A 23,081-nucleotide genomic window follows, 5' to 3' on the forward strand; every position below is an offset into this window, starting at 1 on the left:
ATGCTGCAAGGCATGATTGCCGAGCATTGAAATGTGGCCAGGGACCCATGGCATCTGGTGTTGAAAGTTTTTCTATTCTAATTATCTGCCCAGTAACTGCATTGTTTGTTCTTTCATTTGAATACAGCCTGCAACATACTCCACCTTTGTTAAACAGAACCTGGGGTTTGTACATTGTGGTATTTAGAAGCAGAGCATAACTCACCTATAGGCATGGATTACCTATTATTAGAGTGAGCAAGTAGCTTAAGTTGACAGGTAATCTGATGGTTGTTTGCCATGTTGTTTATGATGATTTTTTCATTTAACACTGCAGAATGTCAGCATTGTTTGACCGCGACAATTTCACAACATATATATGCCTGTAACGTTTATTTGTTCAAAAGCAGCTGCTTCTCATTTAAAGTAAACTCCCATGGAGGCGTGGTCGATGTTTGGATGAAGGTGTGTTTGGAGTAAATGGTAAATGTGATACTTTCGGTTGAAGAAGTGACGTGAATGTTATATTTAAAATATATTTAAAATATAACAATATAAGAGTTTTTCGGGTACAAAGGTTTCCTCCCCAAAATATGCATGTCAGGTTAATTGGAGACTCTAAATTGTCCATAGGTGTGAATGTGAGTGTGAATGGTTGTTTGTCTCTATGTGCCCTACGATTGGCTGGTCACCAGTCCAGGGTGTACCCTGCCAAAAGTTAGCTGGTATAGGCTCCAGCATTCCCCCTGCGACTCTCGTGATGAAAAGTGGCGTAGAAAATGGATATTAATATAGGAAAATATCTAAATTTGCACGTTGATATTATTAGGAAACTTAATTTCCTCATATGGGGATTAATCAAAATGACTTATTGTTAGAAGCACATTTTATACATTTGAATCATAGATGAAAACAAATCGCACTGCATAAATAAACATTTAAATGCATTTAAAAATGTATAAGCTTTGCTTAACTCACGTTCCAACTTGTCATTGAACGCATCATACGCGGCACACCCACCCATCAAATCAGCAATAGCTGTGATTGGCTGCTGCAACCCCATCCTCGGCGCTGATTGGTTGAGAAAACCAGAAGGGGAAACGGGAAGCAAAAAACAGTGTCAACTAAACCTCACGCAATCTTGTACCTCTTTACTAACCGTAAAGCTTGCCGAACCTTTTGCAAACGGAGCTTATCGAGGATTATAAAAATGGGGTGCTTTTTCTCGAAGAAATCCAAGCGAAAGTCGTCAAAACAGGAGCGGACGCCGACAACGACGACTGTGGAAACTACGACGACAAGCAACGCGGTTCCCCTTGGCAACAACACCGACGAGGCGGCACCGAAGCAGTACAGCTGGGACAAGAGGGACAAGGTTGGGGACATTTTTGGTACATTTTTAAGATAATGCTGCCCGTGGGGGTTTGTTACGCAATGCATCACGACGCGTGTACTCATCATCCTTGGCTAGCACTTTGCCGAACAATCCCTTTTAACATAGAAATGGTTGGATAATGTGCAAAAAGCTCGGGTGTTGTTTGTTTAGTGACTCTGGGATGCATGTCATAGACATTAACTACTTGCATTCTCCGTGGAATGTAACTTTGGCAATGGCGAGGAAGGTTACAGCCCAAACTTAAATTGCACAACATTTAGCCTTTACCTGTCTAATGTAGCCAGCAGAAGCACCCGGGTGAGCACTACGCTTCCAGTCTTTACATTTACAACAGACCCATCGGCCTCTTTTTCTCTCTCTCTCTCACGCACTCCATGCAACCTTGTTTTAATCCCATTAGAGGATTACTAGTTGCACCTTGCTGCCCCTCCGATTGACCGCCTTGAACCAAAGAGACACTTCACCTTCCGGTTTGATGTCCTCGCTTAAATGTGCTAAACCCTTCAATACGAAGCCCCGCGATTCGTGTCAGTCTTGTTGATAGTCGATAAAGTAGGCAAATGTACATTTCCTAGCCAACACAGTACCACTTTTTGTCGACTCCCCTTATCTTTGCTAAAACTGTACAGTGGAATTAGCGATGGGGGTCCTTGGTATATGTTCATAAGTGAAATAGCTACTTTGTGGTGTTATTTAGTGTCATTTTTATTACTTACCACATGATAGCTGGAAGGTTTGGTTGGGTTATGCTATTTCCTATAAGGTGCCTTTTATTTTGCTACGCCTGCATTTTCGTTACTCCGGTTGCGGGGGAGGTGGGGAGTGCATTGGTCTTTGATTGTTCCGCCTCCCATGGACCCTGAAATAACATTTTTTTTTTAGTCCAATAAGGTTAATGTGGTCTAACATTCATACATTCTAAACAATTATTTTTAACAGACCTAGTTAGTTTTTCTTTCCCTCACAGTTTCCACTGCTTGCTAGCAGTCTTCATTAGAGTAGTCACGTGACGCGCTCAGGTGTTTGTTAGTATGTTGTTTAGTATGATTTTTTTTGCCGGGATTGACACGCTTGCTAATTTTGGTGAGTTTTCATGCATGTTAAGGCCGTCAAACTTCCAAGGAAAGTTGCAGAATATATATATATATATATATATATATATATATATATATATATAAAATCATTGAACAGGCCTTTGCTTCCCCACGCACCAGTGTGTTGCCATGCCCCGCCCACATCCTATGGCTAGGCTAATTTAGCCTAGGCTAATTTATCTGGCAGTATATCATCCCTGTCTGTCAAGTGTCTGTGAATGTAATTTGGGTTTATTTGGTCAAAGTCCCAAGGAATACTTTGTTGAAATACAACCCCTGGTTTTTGAGACTTTTTCATGCGTCCTCTCATGATTGAAGTCTCCACCAAATTTTGTGATGATGCATGAAACTGGTGGCAGTGGGCGCTACTGAATAACTTGTGGGAGTTTGTGTTCGGGACCTCTCGAATATCACATTTTATGATGGGCTTGACAACCCGTGCGAATTTTGGTGAATTTTTGTGTATGTTAAGATCCTCAAATATGTGAGTAAAGTTGTGGAATACAAACCTGATCAAAATTTTAAGTAGAGTTACAATATTCAAAAGCAAGACGGGGGAGTGGGAAGAAGCTTTCTCTTCTTGAACGTGGTCGGATCATGGAGCTGCATTAGCAAGGCCTATGGCAGCGTTCCATTGCTGCTGAGGTTGGCCGCAGTAAGAAAGTCATTCTACATTTTTGGAAAGATCATGAGCATTACGGAACAAAAAAGTCAAGTAGTAGACCCCAAAAAATGACACCTGCACTGAGTCGGAGGATCCGATGGTCTGTCTGTCAAGATACAGGGCGGTCCTGGTGCCGACTGCAGCACAATAACCATCAGACGGCACTGCCAGGGAGCATCAAACATGGGACTTTGAAAGGTGGAAAAAAGTTTTATTCTCTGATGAGGAAAAAAATGGAACCTTGACAGTCCAGATGGCTTCCGAAGTTACTGACATGACAAGGAGATCACACCTGAGATGTTTTCTACCCGGCACAGTGGAGGGGGTTCTGTTATGACCTGGGGTGCTTTTTCATTCAGTGGAATACCGGAGCTTCAGGTGGTGCAGGGTCATCAAACGACAGCTGGTTATGTGCAGATGTTGCAGCGGGCATCAGCTGGGTTATTCAACAGGACAATGGCAGGGGAAATAACATCACTCTTTTGGAACATCCCGCATGTTCCCCTGATCTAAATCCTATAGAGAATATTTGGGGATGGATGGCAAGGAAAACGTACACTTTAGATCAGCTGATAAACAGCCTATTTCAATAAATCCTTTTGTTTTCAATAAATGACTTTTTCAAAGTGTTTTTTGTCACACACACCCTTCTTGCTTTGGCATATTGTAGCTCTACTTAAAATCTTGTTACGATCCAAAAGTCCAAAAGGTCAATTCTAGCAATTTTTCAACTGGTCTTAAGATTTTGAGCAGGTCTGTATATATAAATTAAAAAAATTGATAAACAGCACCGGTTTTTGCTCAAGCCCTAAAATTACACTTTCTTGGTCAGACTTAAATAAAAGCCGGTTGGGACTGAATGACCATTAGAAAATGTGGGTCTAAATCCTTCTTTTGTGGTCTCGGCACAGGTTGACCCCAAAGACTATATGCTGACAGGCCTCAAGGGTGTCACGGCCGGTCGTCTCCCCGGAAAGCTGAACGGTCAACAGTTTGTCATCCAGGAGTGTGAGAACTGCGACATCTTTGTGTTCGACCACTCTGCGACCATCACCATTGACGACTGCATCAACTGCCGCATGGTCCTGGGCCCCGTCAAGGGCAGCGTTTTCTTCCGGGACTGCAAGGACATTAAATGTGTGGTGGCGTGCCAGCAGTTCCGCACGCGGGACTGTAAAAAGATGGAGGTGTTCTTGTGCTGCGCCACGCAGCCCATCATCGAGTCGTCCACCGGCATGAAGTTCGGCTGCTTCCAGTACTACTACCCTGAGCTGGCCTTCCACTTCAAGGACGCCGGCCTCAGCATCTTCAACAACAACTGGAGCAACATCCACGACTTCACGCCCGTCTCCGGAGAGACCAACTGGAGCCTGCTGCCGGAGAGTGCTGCCGTGCTAGACTCGGTGCCCTCCCCAGACTCCGAGTCGGAGTTCAAGTCTGTTCGGATCTCAGCGGACACGGCGCGCAGCATCGTGCCTTTGACGAAAGGAGGACGGCGCAAGGACAGCGAAGAGTCCTGCCTGTTTGTTTTCTTCGCCGGAGAGTACACCACCGCCAACGCACGAAAGATGATTGATGAGGTGAGAAGACCTGCAATCAGTCTGATGGCTGCTGTCAATCATGCGTATTATGATCTCATATCCACACCAGAATTAAGCACCAATGTAGATCACCACGTTGTTCATCCATGACCCAAATGCTGCTGAGGTTTAATATATAGCTTCATAAAGTTTTAAATACATTTTGTGACTGTAACGTAATATTATGAGCAAAATAACATCACTGTACAAGCATAAAATTTAGTTTATTAGATATTTTATTCAATATATATATATTATATATTCAATATATATATATTATTCAAAATATTTATTCAATAGTTACATTCCAAAAACATGCTAGGTTAATTGGTGACTCCAAATTGTCCATAGGTATGAATGTGAGTGTGAATGGTTGTTTGTCTATATGTGCCCTGTGATTGGCTGGCCACCAGTCCAGGGTGTACCCCACCTCTCACCCGAAGACAGCTGGGATAGGCTCCAGCACCCCCGCGGTAGAAAATGACTGAATGAATGAATTATGAGAAACAAACAAAACGAGGAAGAATGTTGTTGTCATTTTTGAAAAATTACATTGCAGAAAGTTATAGTGCTACAAAAATAAAGTTAAAATACGAGATTAAGTCATAATTACAAGAGGGAAATTTAGAAGACCAAAGTTGAAAGAGAGGGAAAAATGGTGGGAAAAAAAGATTCAAGAACAATTTTGCGAGAAAGTCAAAACATTACAGAAACACGTAACATAATGAAGAAAAATAATTGTATGAAAATAAACTCGTAATACATGTTAATAACAGAGTTGACACATTAAAGAAATAAATGATTTTGTTGGAGTTGACATGTTATGACAATTTAAACAAAATGAAGTTGTAATTTCTGGAAAATGAGGTTGGGGAAAAATAAAAAAATAATGAAAGGGAGATTCACAAAGATTATTTAAGGGGACACTGCCCTTTTTTGGAATTCACAATCCTTATGAATGTGATTTTATGGTTACATTTTTCATATCCTATAACCAATAGCAGGAGTGCAACTAGGAATTCTGGGCCCCAGGGGACCTTGGAAACCTTGGAATTGGCCAATAGCACTCATCATAAATAAAAGGAAACATACGTAGCTAGTAGATACATATAGAGCTGTATCAACATAAAGATACAGCACAGAGAAATTAGTAAAGTGCACTTTATTGATAAAAAACATTCCAGTCATGTTGGTATTGCTACCAAAACATGTATGACTCAACACCAAGCTAGTTTGGTATGTTTCTTTGATGCTCATCGCAACATTCTCTTTCCACGCAGGCTACTGCCAAAGGCTTTGTGCTGATCCAGACCAAGGAGGTGTCGATGCGGCCTGAAGATGTGAAGCGTGTGTTTCAAAACAATGCCGAGGACCTGGTGGAGTGGATCATGAAAGGTCAGATTTTTAAGATAAGGTATTTTCTTATAGTGGAACCCCTTTATGTCGACAACCCGTCGATGTCAAGTCCCGGTACACCATGTCTGACATACACAGTCGACCGCGTTTGGTCACTACAAATTTGGGAGCCAAAAGACTTGTTTCTATGAAGAATGGTTCTGTTTATGTTGTAGTGCGAAATACTGTATATCAAATAGCAACTGCTATTTTTGATTACGGTGAAGTCGACGACCACTTATGTTGATGTCAGGCAGCCAGTCCGAGCGTTGTCAACATAAATGAATCCCATTGTAATGTAAATACGGCAGCATAAGCGTAAATACAGTGGAACTTTTGTTTTTGTCATTCATTTAAAAATTTTCCCTCTAGACAATAATGTGAATTCAACTCATCCTTTCCAAAATACAACCAAAAATATCAACCAAAAATAAATTTTACAGAAAATGATTACAGTTTAACATGGAGAAAACAATGTGAAATAATTCTAAATGAAGAATGGATGGAACTTACTGTTGATAGATGCAGAATTCCCCTTCATCCTGGCGAGATTTAATTCAATTCAATTTCGGCCCCATGGCGGGTTATTTAGCAGCTGCACTGAAAAAGTGCATGGTTGGTGAGTCCGTAGTGTCTGGTGTTTAGTTTGGGTACTCCTTTTCATGGACTGATACTGACCTATTATGCTTTTTCCACTTTTCTGACCTATAAATGTAGTCAGAATGTTGTATTCCTGTGTTAAACGATGCCAATGTTTCAGATAATGAGGATTTCGCATTTGGGAGTGAGCCCTGAGAAGATGTTTGGGATGTTTTTTTTCATAACACAGACTCAGTAGCCACATTTACATGAGGAGTTTTTCCTCTTTCCGAATGACTTTTCATGGAAAAGTATGTATACATGGAAAGGAATATTCCAATCTCTTGTCTACATGCAGCGATATAATCAAACAGAATAGTCAATGGGGCATGCCCAGTAAAACGTAAACATCAACATCACATGTTACCGACTTCCTCGAGTTTGTCTTTCACTTGTTGGAATAACTCCGTATTGCCAGTTTTTCATTCGTCCAGCCTTGAAATTTAGTTTGGATCAAAACAAACGTTCCGCAGCAGTCCAGTGCCGATTGCTCACCTCCATTTTTAAAACTAAAGAACGTCTGCGTGTTACATCATATCTGAGCATGCGCTGAAAGAACGCACCCGGGATGAATTTAAACAGGAAAAGATCAAATTCAAGCTTGCTAATATTTTATAATTAAACTCAGGACATGTTTTATATAGATATATATTTTATTTTTTAATAAAACTGGACTTGTGACTAAAGTATAGAAGGGTTTAGATTCTGTTCCATAGATGGCGGTAATGCACACCGAAAGCTGCTTGCCAACTGCCAATAAACCACAGAAGAAGAAAAACACCACGAAGAGGAACGCACCCTGACAAGTTTCCGTTTGAGCGGGTACAAGATACCTCAATCTGTTTGGGGAAAGGAATATTCCAACCCCTTGAATCCGATTATATGTTCATTTGGATTGGCACTTTTCTTTCAGAAGGAGGTGTATCCAAAGGTTACATTCTTTCTGTTTGAGCAAATAAACTAAATGCGATTGGAATATTTGAGTCCATGTAAACATGGCTACTGTGACGTCACAGTATTCCTACATTGAGCAGAAGCTGTAGCCCCCCCCACCCCCTCACCCCATTTAAACACCCACCATCGTACCCCACCACCTGCTACACAACTTGTTTGTTCAGATTTGAGGGACAGCTAAACAGGTCCACTTGCAAATTCTCTGAATGTTTACTGGCTTCTGTGTGTAAAAAGGGTGCATTTGTTTGTGAAACTGCAAGGTGCACGATTAGTGATAGAAAACATGTGACAACGGTAAATTGTAGAATTGTTTTTTGTACTTGAAGGACATTTTTTATCATTGAAATAATGTCTATTTGTATGTGTGAAACATGCTTGTTTCCTAGGCAGGATGTATTTGTTTGATAAATGTTGTTTGGTAAATTTCTCATTCGTAAAACAAAATTCATCAGTTTGTGAACGATGATGTTTTATATTTGCAAACCACACTAAGATTGTGAATGTTTGGGGGTAAGAAAAACAAGTTTGTGGCGTTTTCAGCATAGTTTTAATGATGCAAAATGACTAGTTTGTTCTGTGCAATATTGTAAAATCAAGGTATTTGACGATGAACCTCGGTTAGCATGTGTCTAGGTTTGTCCAATTTTACCTGGGTTGGTTTACATTTCTCAGGTTTGTGTAGAAAATGTTGCGCATGTTGTCATGCTATTCATACACAGTGTGCGTACCCACGTTTATCCCAAAATGTCCCTGTTAGCGTCGTGTTAATATGGAAAGCGGAGCTGGAAGTCATTGTGCTGTGTCGCCAGTCTATGATGTCATCAGAAGTTGAGTCTGTAGTTGTTTGCTCACTATCACAGTTACACCACAAGATGAATTATTCATATGGAGTCAGACCTTCTGGAACAGATTCATGATCCTACCCGAGGTTCCACTGTACTTGGTTTTAACTCATCTGATCAACACAAGACATGTTAAACTCAGCATTGTGGTGCAACCGGAAGTATTCCCAAATATCCTGGTGCCTCCATAAGAAGTGTAGACTAGATCCAGAATTGAACAGCAGCAATAACTGCCTTCAATCTTCTCGGAAGGGCTTTCCTTATGATATTTAGTCTTGTGTCTGTGGAGAAGCATACACTTGTCACAATGTCTCAGGAGCCAAAGCTCGAGTCCAAGCTTTGTCTCACGTGATTGGTCTCATAACTTTTGTCCATGTCGTGGACAAAGAAGAACCTTTCATACTTGCTGATGCAGAATGTGAATTGTTTTCTGTCGTTACCTGTGAAGGTCCCGTCATCGCCCTGGAGCTGAATGGCGACGGCGTTGTGGAAGCCTGCAAGAACATCGCCAGTGAGGTGTTTAGCGGCACAAAGGTGAGATAATGATATCGGCAGGCACAGCATAAACAATGGCAAGCTTGCTCGTTCAGTATTTCTGTGGTTTTGATTATGGACCAGAAATGAATAAGAATCGCCAGTCACAACAAGAAACATAAGCTCACTTTGTAACCTGTAGCCTGGGGACCATACTGTATATTTTTAAAAATGACATTAAGACATACTTTTACAAGAATAACATGGACATATTAAGACAAAGAAGTTGTAATCCAATGTGAAAACAGTCAAATTTTACACAAATAACATATTATGAGGAAAATCGTGTCATTTTATTTAAAGTCATAATATCATGTATCACATAATACCATACCATAATATCACATAACAGCAAGGTTGCCATTTTTGGAAAACTAGGTTGGGGGAAAAACTCATTTTACAGGAATGATGTCAAAACATTATGGGAATAAAGTCATCATTAGTCAGAATTTTTTTTTAAAAAGTAAAAATATTATAAGAAGTATGTAGGTTAATAGGCAACTCTAAATTGTCCATAGGTATGAATGTGAGTGTGATTGGCTGGCCACCAGTCCAGGGTGTAACCCCGCCTCTCACCCAAACACAGCTGGGCTAGGCTCCAGCAGTGGTTCCCAACGTTTTTACAGTCATGTACCCCCTTTCAGATATTTGACGTCCTGCACACTTCAAAAACATAAACCTTATTATGTTAATTAACTTGAAATATTGGCTGCATGTCAGACAAGCGGTTAGCGCGCAGGCCACACAGCTAGTAGACACCAGGTCGATTCCATCCTCGGCCATCTCTGTGTGGAGTTTGCATGTTCTCCCCGTGCATGGGTGGGTTTTCTCCGGGTACTCCGGTTTCCTCCCACATTCCAAAAACATGCTAGGTTAATTGGCGACTCCAAATTGTCCATAGGTATGAATGTGAGTGTGAATGGTTGTTTGTCTATATGTGCCCTGTGATTGGCTTGGATCCACACCCAGAGATGGTTGGTTCAAATACCTGATTCGAGCTACCAATGTCATTCTACGGTTTAGCATACGTATTTCCACAGCATTTCAGGCGAGCTTCAGCTTCCAACAGCTCCTGTGTTCGTTCTAAATTTAGATTTTCGCACCTTTTCAAAGCATTCCGGTTTTGCTTCAGCTTTTTAGAATTCACACGCAATGTCTGCTAACATTGCATCATCGAGTCGGTCATGATTTTTTTTAACTATATTTTGTTCAGGTAACATGTTTGACATAAACATGGCACATTTTCTACAGCTTCTGTTGCATATTGCAGTATTGTTTTGTCTTGCAGGTGTTTGTCTCGGACAACAAGAACACGTCTTGTCAAGACGTGGACAGCTTCTTCAACTTTGCAGACATGCAGATGGGCTTGTGATTGATTGGTGCTGACGATGCAGTCGGGTCCATTGATGTTTAGACAGCTGCTTTTTTTTCTATCTATATTTTGCACCGTTACAATCAGTATGGATCACCAGCATACTGCTTTGATAAATCACTTTTTTTTCTTTTTTTTTTTTACCATAAAGCACAGTCCAAACGTTTATGGGCCTGACGGGTGTTGCAATCATAAACCTGCTAAATGAGATTAATGCTAGCAGAGTTTGCTGTTAAAACCTTGGTTAGTGGTTGACATGCTGTGGATATTTATACATGAATGTGTTTGCTTCTATCAACTGTGAACCAAGAGCTCTCAGGGTGCCTTCACACTTGTCACGTTTGTATCGGTTAAAAGGAACTCTGGTGCGTTTGCGCCGCTGGTACGGTTCCCTGTGGTCTCGTGTGGTCTCACTTGGGCACGAACACGAGATCGACCAGTTTTAAAAAGACGGAAATGACAAATACGTACGAGGGAATGCATCAGCATTTACATGTGAGAAATCAACTTTAAAAGTAGACAGCACAAGCTTTTGGTCAAATCTAATATGGTAAAAATAGCATGATCTAAAAATAACCTTCATTTCCAGCTAAGCCAATGGCATTTTGATACGGAAGATTTACGTTATGTCATAAAAGCTCTTTAAAATTATATTTTACAAGCTTTTTGTAAAATCTGACCAGGTAAAAATAGCAGAATATGAAAACAACCTATGTATTTAACCCACCAGAGGACATTTTGGTTCAGAAATTTTGAGTTACGTCATAATATTGCTAATATCGCTTTTAAAGTGTATTTTACAAGCTTTTTGTGATTTTTTTTTTTAATGAAATGGCCTGTTTTCATAATCTGCTATGTATTCAACACAACAGATGATATTTTGGTTTGGAATATTTAAATTTGAAATATTTGAGTTTGAAATATTTCACAAAAGCGCTTTATGTGTATATTTTACAAGCTTTTTGTGAAATCTGACCAGATAAAAATAGCAGAATATGAAAACAGCCTTTGTATTCAACCCAACAGATTACATTTTGGTTTGGAATATTTGAATTATGTTGTCTAATAAGTCACGGAAGCTCTTTAAAAGCATATTTTACAAGCTTTATGTGAAATCTGACCAGGTTAAAATAGCAGAATATGAAAACAGCCTATGTATTCAACCCAACAGATGACATTTTGGTTTGGAATATTTGAATTACGTTGTCTAATAAGTCAAGTAAGCTCTTTAAAAGCATATTTTACAAGCTTTTTGTGAAATCTGACCAGGTTAAAATAGCGGAATATGAAAACAGCCTATGTATTCAACCCAACAGATGACATTTTTGTTTGGAATATTTGAATTACGTTGTCTAATAAGTCAAGTAAGCTCTTTAAAAGCATATTTTACAAGCTTTTTGTGAAATCTGACCAGGTTAAAATAGCAGAATATGAAAAAAGCCTATGTATTCAACCCAACAGATGACATTTTGGTTTGGAATATTTGAATTACGTTGTCTAATAAGTCAAGGTAGCGCTTTAAAAGTACATTTTACAACCTTTTTTGAAATCTGACCAGGCATCAACCTGACCAACATTTTTGCTTTGGAATATTGAATTATGCCATACACGATGTGATGAAAGCTGTCCAAGGATCTTTTTCACATTGTGGGTCAGGCCCAGAGCAACAAATCACAAGTGTGAACGCAGCCCAAGTGTCCTCTGGACTTGGGGTTGTTCTTCACTGCCTGGAAGCTCAGGAGCACAAGATTGAGAAGAAGAATATTTATGTAGAAAACTTTATCATGTGTGTGACTTAGCTGTGCATATGGTTTGAGGCATTGTTCCGTGTAGGCGATGAGTGCAAATATATTTCAATACGATGGCCAAATAGCACATGTGCATGATGGTGTGCACATTTGCTGTTTATTCACCAAAACAGAGATAAACATGTGCTGTTTCTTTTTTAATATATAGGTCATCATGTGAGCAGTTGTTTTTTATTATTGTGTAAAATGTGTTTTATATGCTTTATTGAATGTTTTTATAGCCAGGCCAATTCATGTTCAATTTTTAGTAAAAGTTTACATTTGTGGCACTTGTCATTGTTTTTCATTTATGTACATTATATCTGATGTTTGGGACTTAAATATGATGCAAGATCACATGTATGCCTGTTTGTGGAGGGTGTGAAGGAAGGGAAGCAAAGAAACATCATGCATTGAACAGGGGTGTCCAAGGTGCGGCCCGGGGGCCATTTCCAGTCCGTGGTGATTTCTAAAATTATAACTTTAAAAAAATCTTTTAAAAACCTATTGTCAAAATATTAGGGGTGTCATCTCATTAGAAAAGTGATAGTTTTACAAGAATAATGCTGTAATATGACAAAAATATAATGAAGCTATTAAAACATAAAGCTATTAAAAAGAGATCTTTTGTACGTTTTCATTTGAAAAGCAAACAATTCATTTTTGGAAAATTAGGTTGGGGAAAAATGTCACAGTATTACAGAAATATAGTCACAATAATATGGGGTTAAAATAATAAAATTTACAAGAATAAACCTGAAGTAGCTGGAAAATTTAAAACAGCTTAAATAAAAATAAAAAAACAAACAGCTGTAATTTTACCAGCATAAAGTCAAAATATGAAAAGAAAAAAGTTGTATTCTTAGCTTGGGGAAAAAGTTAATATGGAAATAAAGTCAAACTTATACGGGAATATATGTTATGGAAAAATTACAAGGAAAAAATCAGAAAAGAAATACATTTTTATGAGAATGAGGAAAAATGTTGTTTTAGTATTATAGAGTTAAAAAAAGAAAAATATGTTTGAAAATACACAATACGGTACTAAATCAAAATTAGTTGTAATTTCTGGAAAATTAGGTTGAGGAAAAGTTATATTAAGGGAAATACAATTTCAAAAAGACAATTTACAAAGATTATTTAAGAAGACTGTTTAAAATGTGTTATAAGTTATAAGATTGTGTTTCTGGGAGAAAATAAATTTGAATTGGATACATGTGAGGAAAAGTTATTCAGGTAAATCTTGTTCACTGGACTCGACCAATTGGAATGCCTAACGCCAGCAAACAAATCGAACGCACCCAAGCTGGCTAGCGTGTAGTGATGGGAATTTCGGTTCTATTTTGAGAGCTGGTTCTTTTGGCTCGACTTCTAAGTGGCTCGTGTGATTTTTGTTTGGTTGTTGCTGAAATTGAGTTATTACTAAAAAAAAAAAAAAGACCAATCTCAATTTAACAAAAAGGTCCAATCTGATTGTGTGTGTTGAAACAACACGAGACCAACAAAACATTACATTGCAACATTTACAACATGAAATTCATGTTTTGCTGGATTCACAATCACATAGTGCTTCATGAATGGTTTTCTACTGCTAATTTCCTTCACTTTTCCAGTGTCTAAATGTGTTCTGCCTCGTTCTTGTCTGTGTAACTTTATTTGTGTACTTTTATTTTAATCACATACCGCTTTCCCAGAAACTTTAAAGATCTCACTCAAAAAGTTGAATCGTTCAAGAAAGACCCGTCACCACTGGTGTGAAACCGGCGGAGTTTAGGATCCTACCAGACACACTGTACAATAGCGCCGTTGTGCCGTGTTGGTGGGCCGACTGCAAGCCTGAAGAAGCACACTGTGGCGGGACATAAAACGCAATTTAATCCATTGGCAGGCTTAAATCCCACTTTTTGTCTGGGTGTACTCTGGTGCTCGGTGCCGGACGGCTCTCGATTGGGATAAAACGGACACAAAAGGCCTGGACTCGGAGGTAAAATGGTGGCACTGGGAACAATATGCCCGTGTGTTTCCGTGGGGCTCGGTGTGGCAGGATGTGCCCCGTGGATACTATCTATCCCGGCCTTTAACAACGATCTTCAATGTGGGTGTGCTTTAGTCAGGTTAAATACCTCACAGGACGCGTCATTTACGTTACTCAGCGGCTCATGGATGTTGACTTTTTGTCTCCCTTTAAAGGCTCCATGGTAGGAAGTGACATGTTGCTGCGGTGGTGGCGCCATGTTTGATTTTTGTCTGTAGGCCTCGACTCCCGTGTGGATTTGGCGCCAAGGCTCTTCACAGTGGCAGGGCACCTTTTAAGAAGTGTTTGTGTTTCACACGTTTCTAAACTACCGTATAGTAGTGGAACTATCATAGTCGCGGTCAAAGCGTGTGTATGGCGAGGAGAGAAACCGCAATTTTGCTCATTGTTTCCCATTTTCAACAGCGGGTTATCATTACTGTGACATCACTTCCGGGTATACCCAACCCGCAGCCTTCTTCTGTTGCACTGTTGTTATTTACATGTGCTGTATATGATCGTTTAATTCATGTTTAAGCGTATTTATTTCTGACTTCAGACATATGTATGGCTTTTTATTGTGGTTGAGGTTTGCAGCAGCGAATTGTATTATTATTAACGCCACTCAAATATTACATAATATCACTATGGGGCTGAACATAGTGTTGAAATGCTAGTGGCAACTCGCCACAAATAAATTTAAGTCTACACAAAGATTTGGTGCTGCATTTAAAACCTTTTAGATTTGGCGTCATCGCTCATTACACTGTAACAAGTGACCATAGAACTGCAATAGAACCCTTCTGTGTGAGTATCGACAACTTTGTGCTACACATAGTGCCCGCAAGGCATGTTGGGTACTCTTAACTCCCTTTGACACTACAACAAAGTGACAGATACATTCCAGGCCTGTGGGAAACACTGTTCTTTTTACATATGTGTTTACTCCAACCCCAGTAAACTTGGATCGGCTCCAGCTCATCTGTGACATATATAAGGACCGCTATAGGAAATGAACAGATGAAACCCCATCATATGTGATCTGAGCGCACAAAAGTTTGGTGTGGAAAGCCTCATGTCAACAGCAGATGCTATCAAACCGCTCTTGCTGACTTAAAAATAACTTGTTGGTGTTTGAGTGGGTCTTACTTGAACTTTCTGGAATTGTTGTTTTTACCTTTAATGTGAAATGACGTCCAAGCGCACCCACCTCCATTATCCTTGCCGTTCTCTCCTCATAGGGAATGTCAGGCATGTCCTGCTTGTTGAAACAACATGTTGCATTCAGGGGCAGTGTCCTTCCTCGATGCCTTAACATGTAAATGTTCAGCAGATCGTCTGATTCCTTGAAAAATTGTGGCATTGTCGTTGAACGCAATTCCTGAAAATAGGAAATGCGGGTTTTCGTCACAAACACTCACTTAAAATTTAAAAGAGTGTTTGATTATCGTTATCTATGAGATCAGGGGTGTCCAAAGTGCGATCTGGGGGCCCAAAAAAAAAACAGCAAAAATAGAAAAATCTATCTAAAATTATTTAATTTTATAATTTTTTTTTTTATAATTTGAGGATAAGCGGTTGAAAATGAATGAATGAAAAAAACAATTTTCGTAGCATAATGTTGGAAAAAACTAAGTAATCATGTTATGTGAAGCAAACAATAAAGTTAATTTTGGCCAAATTTGAATGTGAAAATGTTGTGCTATGGGAAATAAAGTGACACAAAAAACAGCAAAAATAGAAAAATTTATAAAAAATTATTCATGATAAAAAAATATAATTTTTATAGCATAATGTTGGAAAAAAGTAAGTAATTATTTTATGAGAAACAAAACAATAAATAAAGTTAATTTTGGCCAAAGTTGGTTGTGGAAAAAGTTGTAATGCTATGGGAAATAAAGTGAAAATATTATGGATATAGTCATAATTACGAGAATAAAATTCACAAGAAGAAAATTAAAATAGTTGGAAAATTAAAAAGAAGAGAGTCAAGTATTTTTGTTGCATCCTTTTGCTAATGTGATCATGTGTCGTGTCTTATGGCAGGGATGAAAATGAACCACTGAAGTGTCAATCAGAGAACGCGACTAGCATGCTTTTCAGCTGGAGCTTTATGGTGAGTGAGTAAGTAGCAGGCTGCTGTGTCTCGTTTTAAGACGAGTCCTTCATTCTGGTCTTGTGTTCCAGGGTGTGACAGGATGAAACGCCTCAGGACCCCCAGCAGCAGCGACACCTCTGACAATGAGAGTAAGCTACCACCGTTGTTGTGACAAAATGAATTGATTAAACTGTTTATTAGTATTCAACTGTAATTTTACACACTGGGGGGGAAAGTAGGGTTACATTTTACATAAATGTTCGCAACCCCAATGAGCAAAAGCGGCATAGAACATGGATGGATGTATATCTAAAAGGTGACGAAGGTGAAAGGAAATAAAGTAATTCCAGCCTGACTTTTGGCCCACTATATATATTCCACTATAAAAACCAGAGGATGCCCTGTGGGATATATTGTGGTTGTCTAACATCCCGGACACTTAGCTGAACCTGAGCCAGTTCACTTGTGCGTCCAGGTCCCTCAACGTCCTTCTGCTCATCCAACAAGTATGGCAGCAAACCGGGCACCCCGGCTCCGGACCCGAAGAAACCGGCTGAAGTGAGTTCCGACTGAAGTGAGTTCCGGCTTCGCTGGCAGTGCTGGGCTGGTATGTGACTGTACATGTGTCTTGCAGGTGTTCCGAAAAGACCTGATCAGTGCCATGAAGCTGCCCGATTCCCATCACGTCCCCTCGGAGGACTACTACCTGCTGGCCGACTCCTGGAAGCAGGAGTGGGAGAAAGGGGTCCAGGTTCTGGCCAGTCCGGACACCATTCCGCAGGCATCTGTCAGGTACTGCTGCTTGATGCCGTGTGGCACCTTTGTTTGTAGTTGCTAATGACAAAAGTAGCGGGTGATTTGAACGGCGACTGTCCTCTACGTGCAGGATAATAGTTGAGAAGTCCAAAGAGGTTCTGTACAGCCACCAGAGAAAGTACATTCAGTGTTCCAGCCAGGAGACGACAGAACCAGGCTACGTCAACATCAAGGAGCTGGCGGAGACCATGTGTCGCTACGACCTGGATGACGTGGACCTCTACTGGCTGCAGAGCCTCAACAGAGAACTGCTTCGCATGGGTGAGGCTCACCAGTGTACACCACTTGTAACCGACTTGGAGAGTTAAGGACCTCAACCAAATGGTTAGATTCGTCATAATGAAAACACAAGCAACATGTTTACATTAGCCATGTTTACATGATGAGTTTTTTTCTTTCTGAATGGAATTTTTCCGAAAACAATGGTATACATGGAAAGGAATATTCCAATCTCTTGTCTGCATGCGCCGCTATAATCAAACAGAATAGTCAATGGGGCATGCGCAGTAAAACGTAAACATCAACATCACGTGATACCGACTTCCCCGAGTTCGATTCCACCCTCGGCCATCTCTGTGTGGAATTTACATATTCTCCCCGTGCATGCGTGGGTTTTCTCCGGGTACTCCGGTTTTCTCCCACATTCCAAAAACATGCTAGGTTAATTGGCGACTCCAAATTGTCCATAAGTATGAATGTGAGTGTGAATGGTTGTTTGTCTATACTTGCGATAGACTATACTATGCTTACTAGTGGAGATTCGAACCTGAGGTGCTAACCACTACACTACTGTCTGTTTAAGGATCTGCAGCAACAATGCTAGTCTAAGATCCTTTATACGAGTGCTCTGCCGTTTTGAAGGATCTATGGCAAAAACACTGGTCCTCTACATGCCAGGAGCACTCTGATAGCAGTCGAGGACCCTCTATATGAGAGGAGCGTCCTGCTATTTTTTTTTTTTAGGACTATGGTCCTAATGACACTGAATGTGTGGACCTCCTTTAAAAGTGGGTATTATCATTGGGGTTTTTAGGAATCTGCTGCAAAAATGTTGCATTTTTGGCCTGCGGGCCACCAGTTGCATAAGACTGACCCGCGTAGGACCTCTGAAAGATTTGGTTTGATGTAATCCCGCTACCCCCCACCCCCCAGGGGAGAACCCCCTAGACGAGCTGACGATGGAGCGCACCATGGAGACGCTGGAGGGTCAGTGTCACGACAGCATGAAGCACGCCATCGAGACGGTGGAAGGTTTGGGCATCGAGTACGACGAGGATGTGGTGTGTGACGTGTGCCGCTCGCCCGACAGCGAAGAGGGCAACGACATGGTGTTCTGCGACAAGTGCAACATCTGCGTGCACCAGGTAGGTGGACTCGGCGGGCGCACTCACAATTAGGCCGATGTTGCGTGCTGACGCTTTCTCTTTAGGCCTGTTACGGCATCGTCAAAGTCCCAGTGGGAAACTGGCTTTGCCGCACGTGCGTCCTCAGCATCGACCCGCAGTGCCTCTTGTGTCCCAAAAAGGGCGGGGCCATGAAGGCAACACGGGCAGGCACCAAGTGGGCACACGTCAGCTGCGCCCTGTGGATCCCTGAGGTAAGCCTCCCGCCGTTTTGGAACATCACAAAGCTTCCTATCCCGCCTCTCATCCTCCCCTTTGCCCTCTAGGTCAGCATCGCCTGTCCTGAAAGGATGGAGCCCATCACCAAAGTGTCGCACATTCCACCCAGTCGCTGGTCGCTCATCTGCAGCGTCTGCAAGGTCAAAACGGGCGCGTGCATCCAGGTAAGTCAATCATGTTTCATTGAATTTTTTTACCGTACATTTGAACACAAATTTTAGACATTCAACATTTGAACCGAAACAGCTGGAAGCCCTGCCTACTGAATGTTGTTAATTGCGCCCTCTGCTGATGATAAAGCGGAATGACTGTTAACTATATGCTTATTATTGTGGTTGTATTTTGCAGTGGCGTACAACTGCACTATACCAAACTCATAGCTGATTCTAATTCAGTAGATCCCTGCTATTCACGCGGGGTACGTTCGCAGAACATCTGTTAGCTGTAATAAATCAATAAATAAATGGTGGAACAAGCAAGGGTGTCCACAGTGTGCCATCTTTGGAATGTGGCTCATTGCCGAAATAACAAAAACAAAAACCCAGCAAAAGTGGGGGAAAATAGAGCAAAAGGGCTTGAATGTAAAAAGTCTAAATGTTGATCCTGATAACTGATAACACAAAGATTTGAATGTTTTTTTTTTTTTTTAAATTAAAACTATCGAAGGACAGCTGGACAGTCCTGATGTAACTAGACAACAGGCAAGAGAAAAACCAGGTGCTGTATTATTATTATATATTATAACAGAATATTGGCTGGCGACCAGTCCAGGGTGTACCCCGCCTCTCGCCCAAAGACAGCTGGGATAGGCTCCAGCACCCCCGCGACCCTCGTGAGGAAAAAGCGGTAGAAAATGAATGAATAACAGAATATTGACAATAATATTTTTGAGCATAATTTTGTGGGAAAATAAACATTTCAAAACGGCTGCATTATGTTTTGACTCAGTTAAATAAAGTGTCCAGTTATATTTTAACCATCATGCTTTTCTCGTCCTCGTAAGGTACGTGTGTGGTGACACTCCTATTCTATGCCATAACAGTTCCAGCAAATTCTCATTTTTATTTTACCACTTTTATTGTGGTGGCGTCCGCAGTAACAAACTTCCTGCCTCCTTCCCTGCTCTCAGTGCTCGGTGAAGAACTGCACCACTCCTTTCCATGTGACCTGTGCGTTTGAGCACAGCTTGGAGATGAAGACCATCCTGGACGAGGGCGACGAGGTCAAGTTCAAGTCCTACTGCCTCAAACACAGCAAGCCCAAAGCAGGCGAGGCGGGTCTGAGCCCGGCACGCTCCAAGGCACCCTGCGACTCGGCCAAGGTGGGCCAGCGGGCTCAGCGGCTCCAGGAGTTGGAGGAAGGCTTCTACGCGCTGGTCCAGCCGGACGAGGTGTCACGGGCCGTGGGACTCTCACAACGCCTCGTGGACTTCATCTACCAGTACTGGAAGATTAAGAGGAAGAGCAACTTCAACAGAGCCCTTCTGGCGCCCAAAGACGATGAAGAGAACCTGGTCCTGCAGCCTCAGGAGGACAGCATCCACACGCGCATGCGCATGTTCATGCACTTGCGCCAGGACCTGGAGAGGGTCAGTACTGTTTTTCCAAGTTGAACTGTTGAAGTACTTTTTCATTGACTTTTTCTTGAAGTACTTTTTCATTGACATAAAGTTGAGCTGCATCGTTGTATCATCTGTTGTGCCGTGGTGCAGGTGAGAAACCTCTGCTACATGGTGAGTCGCCGTGAGAAGCTGAAACTTCTGCAGAGTAAAGCCCAGGAGCAGATGTTCAACTTACACGTGACCCTCATGAGCCAGGAGATCTCCGCCGGTGAGCCGTGTGGCGGTGGTGTACTCGCATTCCCGACTTTTTTCTCATGTTGTTATGTTCTGTCTTCCAAGGCCTTGCTGCTTCCTTCCCTGTGGAGAGTCTCCTCTTCCGGCCTCCTCCCAGGATCACGCTGAAACTGAAAATGCCAAAATCCTCATCTTTGGCACACGGGAACGGTAGTTCCAAATCCGCCAACGGGCCTTTGTGCCCGGACAACAGCGGGAACGTTTCAGAGCGCGGCAGCGAGGGTATGGGTCAGGGGAAGCCTCAGCTGCACGGACACGCCCGCAGGGAGGAGCGCGCCAACGGCCGCCTGACAGGCTCGGTGTTGGCTATTAAGCCCACGGGGAAACCGCTGGCCCTACACGCCGCCCTCCACGGCCACTCGTCCAACGGCAGAGCGGAGCAAGAGCGAGCGTCCAAAAACGGCCTCCTGGAGAAGCTGGTGGCTCAGAAGGACAGTTCTTGTCAGACTCCTGGTGAGCGGGACGCTCCCAAGCAGACTTTGGACAAAGGGGCTTTTGGTAAGTCTGCCATGGAGCACTTTGGCAGGTCCTTCAAGGAGGCCACCATGAACTTGGTACGGACCACGGAAGACCTGCGGGTGTCTGACAAGCTGACCCGGAAGGAGAGACTCTGGACAAAGTCGGCGTCGGAACACAAAACCAACAACATGTGTTTGTACCACGACAGCGACGGCTACTGCCCTGACCTGGAGCTCAGCGACTCTGAGCCCGAGGCGAAGGGGAGGCACCGGCGCCAGGCTGGACCCTCTCTGCCGCCAGACACGGCGAGGCGAAGAGGGGGCGGCCAGAAGGGTGCCGGGAAGCAGTCGCTGGGCATCACACACCGCGTGCAGAGGTGACGGCAAATTGTCTGTTGACCGATTCAAAGTTAGTGTTATTTTTTTTGTACTTCGCACAACTTTATACTGAACAGCCTCTGTCCCCCTTCCTTGCACAGGATTGGTTAGAAATAACTATGGCCTCCATTTTAACTGCCAGCGTCTTTCTCGCACTTTTTATAAGTTGCCTTTTGTGTGTATCAGGCTTCTCAGGGCATTGAATCGATCGCATTCACACATCTTCAACGCAATAGTAATTTATTGACGGTCCCTAGCTAGTATGTGATGTGGGGACTACATAGCACCAGCGGCACCACTGTTGCCACGAAGACGAATACAGCTGCCAACATGAAACTAGCTTCACCAAGATGAACGGAGTAACACTCGGCGTGGGGTCTGGTCAGCTTCCTTGCTAAAGCTAGCGTTAACATCAGGTAAATTACACAGCATTACATTAGCCTGATATTTGAGTTGGCCTCGTGTTCGCAGTGTTTGCTGCTTCAGTGTTGGCATAAGATGGACGTAGTTTGTTGTTTTGCTTACCTGATTGGTTGGATGAAGTCTGGTGGTTTTGCAGACAGCTGTGGTCTGAGGGGATGGTGCAGGATCCAGCGTATATGGCACCGGGCTTCTGCCCGTCAACTACGGTGGCATATCCATCGTGTCTGAACAGTTGTCGATATCTTGACAGTCGTCTTGCACCACCAAACATGTTCTTGTTTTGGTGTGGCTCTCAACCTTACAGGATAAATACTTTTGGATCCTGCATTGTCCTCCTCTCAGACTAGAGCTGCTCTGATGAGGCTGAAACATATCCTAGGACAATCTGAGTTGCGATCGATTCAGTGCCGTGACAATACCCCGGATGAAAATGAGAATATTCACAGACAGCCCCCCCAAAATGGTAATTTAACCAGGAATCAGATGCATGAAAATGTAGTCACTGTGGTTGTCTTATTGTTGCTGTAGCAACAACACAAAGGGGAATGTGCCAAATCAATATCTGTGCAAGTGGGACAAGACGATGGCGGTCCTCATACAGTTCTGGAGCACTAACATTTAAAACAGGACCGGTTCTGGGTGTGAGGGTCATGTTGGCGATGGAGTTTTTTTCACAGTCTGACTGAATCAGTCGTCTCATATTGGCTGCCTTCTCTCTTGTCACCCTGATTTGATAATAAAAAAGGAAATTGAGACTGTTTGCATGTTTTTATTATTTCAATGATGCAAATTGATACTATGTCAAAATATTAGAAACAGATCACTTTTTTGGTTCGTTGATACCGCTGAGTGTTTGTCAAAACAGCATTTGCCATCTTTGCAAAGGCAGACTTTAGCTCTTTAGATTGTACAGGTGTGCTTAATGAAGTGGCCAAATTATAAAGTACATAAATGTGAAGGCAGTGTCATTATAATAAAAATTTACTATTAATAACAGGATGTATTTAGGTAGGACGATAGAGGGCAGTATTGCTACACTCTGCCTTTCCATTTGCACGACTTTGGCGTTTAAACACAAGGGTGTCCAAACTTTTTCCACATAAGGGCCGCATACTAAAAATGAAATAATGCGGAGGCCCACTTTGATAAATTTTGTATCGTGACAGGCTATAGACCTTTTC

The 23,081-nt window shown here is 42.0% G+C and overlaps 2 protein-coding genes across 2 annotated transcripts; both read left to right on the plus strand.

Annotated features, from left to right (window-relative positions):
• Positions 1 to 1,066: 1,066 nt before the first annotated feature.
• On the plus strand, positions 1,067 to 12,373 carry rp2 (RP2 activator of ARL3 GTPase). The gene is made up of 5 exons (XM_058074161.2): positions 1,067 to 1,354; positions 4,045 to 4,713; positions 5,994 to 6,108; positions 8,992 to 9,077; positions 10,366 to 12,373. Exons 1-5 carry the CDS (start codon positions 1,190 to 1,192, stop codon positions 10,447 to 10,449), a joined length of 1,119 nt encoding a protein of 372 aa, XP_057930144.2. The 5' UTR covers positions 1,067 to 1,189; the 3' UTR covers positions 10,450 to 12,373.
• Positions 12,374 to 13,976: 1,603 nt separating this feature from the next.
• Positions 13,977 to 22,649, plus strand: jade3 (jade family PHD finger 3). The gene is made up of 12 exons (XM_058074144.2): positions 13,977 to 14,220; positions 16,297 to 16,366; positions 16,438 to 16,497; positions 16,824 to 16,906; positions 16,983 to 17,140; positions 17,235 to 17,425; positions 18,317 to 18,528; positions 18,594 to 18,761; positions 18,834 to 18,950; positions 19,916 to 20,374; positions 20,498 to 20,615; positions 20,687 to 22,649. The coding sequence occupies exons 3-12, from the start codon at positions 16,449 to 16,451 to the stop codon at positions 21,478 to 21,480; spliced, it is 2,349 nt and encodes a 782-aa protein (XP_057930127.2). The 5' UTR covers positions 13,977 to 14,220; positions 16,297 to 16,366; positions 16,438 to 16,448; the 3' UTR covers positions 21,481 to 22,649.
• Positions 22,650 to 23,081: the final 432 nt, after the last annotated feature.

Source organism: Doryrhamphus excisus, linkage group LG4 (genome assembly GCF_037039965.1).
Source record: "Doryrhamphus excisus strain RoL-2023G ecotype Guam linkage group LG4, RoL_Dexc_Guam_v1.1, whole genome shotgun sequence".
Lineage (NCBI taxonomy): Eukaryota > Metazoa > Chordata > Actinopteri > Syngnathiformes > Syngnathidae > Doryrhamphus > Doryrhamphus excisus.